Genomic DNA, 7860 nt, shown 5'->3' on the forward strand with positions numbered 1-7860 from the left:
AATAAATAAAAATAATTTAAAAACATAGTTAAATTGAATCATGATATTTAATAAATTTAAATTAATATTTATAACTTATAATTTTATCTTTAAATCATGAATTTTTTATAAAATAAATAATTTTTTTATAAAATAAATAATTTTTTAAAATGTAAAAAATAAAAAAGAAAAAAAGGGAAAGGTATATAAAGCTGAAGAGGACGGGCGGCTTTTAACTAAATATAGGACAGACAAAAACCAACTAATTATCACACTCGTCTCTTTGCGCAGCTGTTAATAAATTTCTGAAATATTTATTTATCTTTTTTGTATTATTTTATATCTTTCTGTGCCACCTTTTAATTATTACTGAGAGAAAAGAGAAAGAAAAAAAGAGCAGTCCCTCCCTCCCTCTTCGCTGTTCTTTTTAACCAACCAACCCCTTTAAAAAAATAAAATAAAAACAAACGCTGAAGATTCCACTGCTTAAAGAAAAAAAAAAAAAAACTCAATTTTAATTAAAAAAAGAAAAAACAAGTTCTTGAGATTGACAAGCAGATCCACAAACCAAAAAAAATTAATAAATTCACCCATCTTCAACAAAAACCCTTTTGAAAGGGGGAAAAAAAAAATTCACCACTCTCTTTTTTCTATGTTGATAGATAGGATCATATGAATAGAGACATATAAAGTAGAAATATATATATTTTTAATATTTGTTAATTTAATTTTTTTTTCCTTTATGATTGAAAGCTTTTAGTAAAATTGCAAGCTCTTGCCAAGGGTGCCAAAGAAGAGAAAGGAAAGAAGAAGCTGTGTATCTACAACCATATATGTTGGGTGGTGGTGGCACTAGCGCTAGTGTTGTTGGTAGCAGCGGGGGCGGAGACACTGGTGGCAACATCGCCGCTGCAGCTGCTGCTGCCGCCACGGTTAGCAGCAGCAGTGAAGCTGCTATTACCATGCTTGGCTCCAACGAGAATAACAATAATAGCAATTCTGGTGAAGATGATAGAGGTAGGATTGATGAAGGTGACCGCTCTTTCGGAGGCAACCGATGGCCGAGGCAGGAGACTTTGGCACTTTTGAAAATAAGGTCCGACATGGATGTTACCTTTCGTGACGCTAGCATTAAGGGTCCATTATGGGAAGAGGTTTCCAGGTGATCATTTTTTTTTTATTTTCCCTTTTTTTTTTTTGTTGATAATTCAATGAAGATTTGAGTTCGTTTTAAAGTTTCATGAGTGGAGATCTGTGTTTCCGAATTGTTTACTTTCAGATTTGTACTTACGGGGAAGTGAGAGAATTATATTTTATAGGAGGAAAATTACAAGTTCAAGTTGAGGGAATTCAGCATCTTCAAGGGGAATTCAATGTCATATGATTAAGATATTTGGACACTTTGGGGTATGGGATTTGTTATCGTTTCTGGCATTTGCTTTTCCCAATATTTTTACTGGGAACCTTAAGCTGAGTTTTGCTCATAGGTTTTAGTTCGTATCTCTTCCTCCCTAACTCATTTCTTCACTCTCATTTTACTCTAAAAAATAAGATAAGAAATCTTGCTCTTGCACCTTGGATGTGGAAAACTGTTTTCATCGCCTATAGTTGTATGGAGCATTGATAAAGTGCTGAAGTCTTAATTCTAGTAATTAAGGTTCAAACTCTGTTCATCATTATCAATCCATAGTTTGTCATAAATTCTATCATCCTTTTTGTCCTGAGCTCTTTCATTTCCTTTTCCTTTTTACCCTCATTTTGCTTCTCAAATTGTTCTTGTCTCAATTATATATCAAATTCAATTCATAGTTTATTTTATGTGCGAATACTGCTGTTTGGGTTTGTTTTATTACTGAATTAAAGAATGGACAAAAAACACAAATGAAGTTGTTTTTTCTATTGTTGATATCAGGAAACTAGCAGAACTTGGTTATCAACGAAGTGCCAAGAAATGCAAGGAGAAATTCGAGAACGTTTACAAGTATCACAAGAGAACCAAAGATGGCCGAACTGGTAAATCAGATGGCAAGACTTATCGGTTTTTTGATCAATTAGAAGCCCTCGAAAATCATCCCTCCATTCAATCGCCAGCAGCAGCAGCAGCAGCAGCACCACCACCACCCCAACTAAAGCCTCAAGCTCAAAAGGCAATGCCGGCAGCTAATCCTCCGAGTCTTTCCCATGTCACTGTTCCATCAACGACACTCGTCAGTTTGTCACAAAACATTGCACCACCAAATACAAACCTTACAGTCCCTTCCCTCCCATCAACAAACCCTACAATTCCTTCTTTTCCTAACATTTTAGCAGATCTAATGTCGAATTCGACCTCCTCATCGACCTCATCGGATTTAAAATTAGAAGATCGGAGGAAGAGGAAAAGAAAATGGAAGGATTTTTTCGAGAGGAAAATGAAGGAGATGATTCAGAAGCAGGAGGAGATGCAGAAGAATTTCTTGGAAGCAATAGAGAAACGTGAGCACGAAAGAATGGTCCGTGAAGAAGCTTGGAGGATGCAAGAAATGGCAAGAATAAATAGAGAACGCGAGATATTAGCCCAAGAAAGATTAATAGCAGCGGAGAAAAACGCAGCAGTACTGGCTTTCTTGCAAAAATTATCTGAGCAGCAAAATCCCGAGCAGGCACAAAATAATCCACTACCCTCTCAGCAACCGCAACCGCCTCTACAAGCTTCACCGCAGCCATTATCGGCAGTGGCACCAGCTGCACCGCCAGCAGCAGCAGTAGTGCCAGCGTCTGCTCCACCACTAGTACCACTGCCAACGGTGAATTTAGACGTGTCGAAGACAGATAATGGCGATCCAAGTTACACACCAAGCTCTTCAAGATGGCCTAAAGTTGAGGTTGAAGCATTGATTAAGCTAAGGAGTAGCCTTGAGGCTAAATACCAAGATAGTGGCCCTAAAGGACCATTATGGGAGGAGATATCAGCTGCAATGAAAAAGCTTGGTTACAATCGCAACGCCAAAAGATGCAAAGAGAAATGGGAGAACATAAACAAGTACTTCAAGAAGGTGAAAGATAGCAACAAGAAAAGGCCCGAGGATTCAAAAACATGTCCCTACTTTTACCAACTGGATGTTTTATATAGAGAAAAGAACAAACATGACAGCTCTTCCAATCAATTAAAACCCGAGAACTCAGTCCCATTGATGGTACGCCCAGTGCAGCAATGGCCCCCTTCTTCTTCTGAGCCCGATCAACGCCAACATGATCATGTAATGGAAGACGTAGAAAGTGAGCAAAATCAAGACGAAGACGACAATGACTGCTATGATGAGGAGGTAGATGAAGGGGCCGGAGGTGGCTTTAAAATTGTAGCCAGCAAACCGGTTTCAATGGGCACAGGTGACTAGGTGAGTGATATCAGTGTCAGAAGCAAACCTGTTAGCACTGTCAAGTTTCATTGGCCACATGTCAGGCAGATAAATGTCTATAAATGTCAAGAAGCAATTCCTCTGAGTTGATGTTCTAGCAGCTATCCGCCCGGCAAGTAGTTCAGGATCCGGCAACGGTGCATCGGAGCGGAAGCATTTGAATTGAATTTTTATAGGTGAGTACACATTGGTGGGGTTGTAGCATATAGTCAGTGGAGTTTATATGTTTATTTTCATTATTATCTATTTTTTGGTTAAATAAATAAGAAGAGAGGGAGAGATAAATGAGATAGAGAGGTCCAGAGTCTCATTCCACATAATAAACAGGGAAAAAGAAAAAGAGACTAGTGCTGCTATAATTTATTTTTGTTTTCACTGTTCAAGTTCATGTTCATGTTCACGGTGGTTGTAAATGTGAGAAATGGTAATTTCTAGCATTTGATTTTCTGGTTCCTTTTTGCCTCTTCCAAGTTTTCACCTTTTCAATTGGATAGAAGACTTCCACTGTGCTAGCTTAGCTCCTGCCATATATATGTGAGAAAGAGAAAGGGTTTTTCAATGCAAATGGTGGTACGTGTTGCTGAAAAGATGACGATGATAAGTAAACTCTCATGGGGAGAGAGTCCGATATATATATAATGCATTAAGCTTAGTCAAGGGGCAGAATCAGAGCCATTTTGCAGATCAGAGGCTTTTGACAGAATATGCCAACATCACATGTAGTCATGGGACCTCCCAATTACAGCGTCCACTAAAAGGAATCCTTTGTTAATGGAAAGACCTAACAAATTCATACAGGTTTTCATAGGTTTAAGTTGTTAGGTTGCAGTAGCAATTCATGATGTCCGTGCCAAAAAATAGGAGCTCACGCTTAGGAAAGACCAGACCCACGCTCTGACACTTATTTATGTTAATGAATGCATTTTATTACATCAAATTATTGCATACATAAAGTTTATGAACTAATTTTTTTCTTTTTTTTTTTTGAAAAAAAGAACGGCTTTATTGAAAGCCACTGTACAAGCATACTTTTATCTTATTCCTGATATCTTTTCACTTCTCTTGTTGTTATGCATGAAACTTGCTTATCAATTCCTCGAAAGGTGAAAAAAATATAGTTTTTGTGCATTTACTGGGTATTTTGGTTTGATAAACCTGAAGAAATATTATTGTTCATTCAGTAGTATATGTTTGTATCTCCTTACTCAAAACTTCCGGTTCAAATCTCAGTACATCCTCCAAAAGGGGCATATTCAATACCCTAGAGTACTAAATGCTCCATAGGATCCATATATATATATATATATATAAGAAATTATTACTGTTATATTTTTTATTTTTCCAATAATTTTCATTTTTTTTAACTCAAAATTGTCATTGTAAATATTTTGGTAAAAAAATATTGAAGCAGTTAATCTAATTCCACAGTCGAGGAAAATGTGTAGAGCTATTAGCATTTTCAAGTGTTCATCATATTACTTTTTTTTTTCTATATTTATATTCGATAATTGTTTAACCTTATAATAAACTTACGTATTCGTATGTGTAAATGTATGTTCGCACGCATCTCCTGTATGTCTAATCCGGGTATGAATTAGAACATTATGAAGGTAGTTAAGGGTTTAAAGTTTTCTAAAATTCAATCATAAAAGAAAAAATTGTCCTATGTATATAATCTTTAGACACCATGTAAGGACAGTAAGGGTGACGGTGTATAATCTTCAAAGCTAATAATTTTGAATAAGAACCTTTCAAAACTTATGTCAGTCATTGTCCATAATCAAAAGCCTCAACAAAATGAATTACTTAATAATATATGAATCAATTTATATCAGAAAAAAATGGCATTATTTTGATTCTTCAAAGCATATGGAAAGCTGTCCTTCAATTATTCATTATTATTAATTATTTGGCATTTTATTGGCATCATAGTTGCCTATATTTTCTTTTGAGTTGCTTTGCCATTCAAAAATTTTGTCCAAGCTTTGATAAAAAAAAAAAAAATCTTCAAAAATATATGTCATCCATTAAAGAAGTGCCCCCACACATTGATTGGTGTGGACTCTGGACTCTGAATCTGTGGATAGGAATAAATATTCTGTTACCCAGTGAACAGTACAAAAGACAATAAAAGCTCCTGTTGCCATCTACACCCAGCTTCAAAATTCTTATCTTCACTTCTAATTTAAGAAGGGTCAAGCACCCTTCTCCCCACCCTTCCCTTTTATCATTTTTAAGGGTGTAAATGAATATAACATTTGTTAAATAGATTATCAATAAGTGAGATTTTTATTTGTTTAATTTATTTTTATTTATTAAATTTAATAAATACTTATAAATAATATTTAAATTTATTAATTAAACAAATAAATTATAAATATAATAAAATTAGTTCATTTTTAATTCAGTTACACCTTTAAATATGGATGTATTTCTCATCATTTATTACAAGAAAAAGAAATAATTATGATTATCAACATGCATTCAAGAGGGGCCAAAACTCGACCATACCCATCATTCACTCCCTGCTTAGTTGCCAAGCAAATGGTAAACCAAAGTGAAGTAAAAAGCTAGCTGCGTAGCTTAGTTTTGTATATATTTTTTTAATGCATGAGGGCGGTTAAAACTGCTTAGAAATCTTAGATTTGCTACTCCTACTAGATCATTTTGTGTTAACCTTACTAAGGTCTCCAATGAAAATTGCTTGCAATAATTATGATTATCAACATGCATTCAAGAGGGGCCAAAACTCGACCATACCCATCATTCACTCCCTGCTTAGTTGCCAAGCAAATGGTAAACCAAAGTGAAGTAAAAAGCTAGCTGCGTAGCTTAGTTTTGTATATTTTTTTTTAATGCATGAGGGCGGTTAAAACTGCTTAGAAATCTTAGATTTGCTACTCCTACTAGATCATTTTGTGTTAACCTTACTAAGGTCTCCAATGAAAGTTGCTTGCAATCGAATAATGATTCATTGGAGACATCATTAAGAAATTAAGCTTGTGTTGAAGCTATAATTATCATTATTAGAAAAAATAATTTTAACAACTTTATTTTGTAATTACTCAAAACAACGTTGCGATATTTTTGTATATTTATAATAAAATTTTACAGTTGTTATTAAATTAAATTTTTAAATATTTTATACAACAATGAAATTTATTATTGTAAATTTATCTATTATTCGTAGTAAGAACAAAAAAGTATTACGAAATCTTATTTTATTTGTCATAATTTTTCAAATATTATCATTATAATTTTTTCCTCGTTATATGTGATGTGAGACAAATGTACTAATATGATAAACAGAAAACTTGTTTCCCTAATTAAGAAACGTCCTCTCACCCTTTTTTTTTTTTAATCATCATATTAAATACATATAAAAATATTAAATATTCGACTTTTTTATTTTTTAAAAATAATTTTTATTAAAATTTTATACCATAAATTTTATTTTTTATCATATAACTGTTCGCTTTTAAAATGGCCTAGTTATAGTAGCTAAGCTGCTGAATAAGGAAAGATGGGGTAAACCCAAAGCGAGTAAAAATAATCTTAATCTAGGCAAATGGAGCCAAGTTTGGGGTTGACTTCTCCACCGTACCGAAGGGTTTTTCAGTGGCGGAGCTTTGCTGAGAAAGCATGTGACCTATGGCCTACCGAACACACTTTCTTTTTTATTTTTTTAAAACTTTATTTCGTGTAATAAACCTAAAACAAATTTGATTCCATGCAACTCAAGTTTTAATCTAAGTTGGCAATAATATTTATAATATTTATACATAAAAAGCTTATAAATTGGAGTTTTCCAGTGTAAATTATTCTTCAATATTCATTTTTCAAAGAAATATAAATATTATATATACATCTTTGAACATTTATCTAAAATTATACTGTACTTATTTTAGACCTTTTTTAATATCTTAAGTAATGTTGGGAATTTTAGAGGGATAATTCATCCCTTTGACCAGTGAGCTTCTGTTAATTCCTAGTTGGTTTGATTTTGTTCACTTCCCCTTCAAATTTATCATTGGGCTTACACTCGTATGGTCCAATGCATCTTAAAACAGGTTCTTATTTTGGGATGCAGCCCCATCTTCTTTTTTTAACACTTTTTTACATATATAAAAAAAAATCAAATATTATTTTGAATAAAGGGATCATTCGTTGACAATTGAATCAAATAGTCGGGTGTTCGTTTTAGCAATTAAGTATTAATGAATTGTGTTCAATTTTTCTTTTCTGATTAAAAATTAAAAAAAAAATCAAATGAGTATCTTATGATATCGCCACATTTCCATTATTTTATTTTTTGTGAGAAATGATGCATAATATTCCCATTATTTTATAAATTCAAACTTAGTTGTTTTTCGAACTAATTGGTTATGCTATCTTTATCAATCATTTTTTTATTGCCAATGAAAAAGGCATTTTTTTTATAAGAGTGGTGCCATTTACACTTAAAAAAATTTCAATACATCCC

The 7860-nt window shown here is 33.3% G+C and overlaps 1 protein-coding gene across 1 annotated transcript; it reads left to right on the forward strand.

Annotated features, from left to right (window-relative positions):
- Window positions 1-451: 451 nt before the first annotated feature.
- Window positions 452-3830, forward strand: LOC111315711 (trihelix transcription factor DF1-like). Its single transcript, XM_022917654.2, has 2 exons — window positions 452-1141; window positions 1892-3830. The coding sequence occupies exons 1-2, from the start codon at window positions 813-815 to the stop codon at window positions 3354-3356; spliced, it is 1794 nt and encodes a 597-aa protein (XP_022773389.2). The 5' UTR covers window positions 452-812; the 3' UTR covers window positions 3357-3830.
- The last annotated feature ends 4030 nt before the right edge of the window (window positions 3831-7860 follow it).

Source organism: Durio zibethinus, chromosome 20, assembly GCF_047325235.1.
Source record: "Durio zibethinus cultivar Kanyao isolate XHJ-2024 chromosome 20, ASM4732523v1, whole genome shotgun sequence".
Lineage (NCBI taxonomy): Eukaryota > Viridiplantae > Streptophyta > Magnoliopsida > Malvales > Malvaceae > Durio > Durio zibethinus.

Bases quoted from the DNA above. Each gene is read 5' to 3' on its own strand.
- LOC111315711 (XM_022917654.2), top strand. From the start codon at position 813: ATGTTGGGTGGTGGTGGCACTAGCGCTAGTGTTGTTGGTAGCAGCGGG. The intron at 1,142-1,891 runs GTGATCATTTTT...TGTTGATATCAG, and splicing joins TTATGGGAAGAGGTTTCCAG to GAAACTAGCAGAACTTGGTT.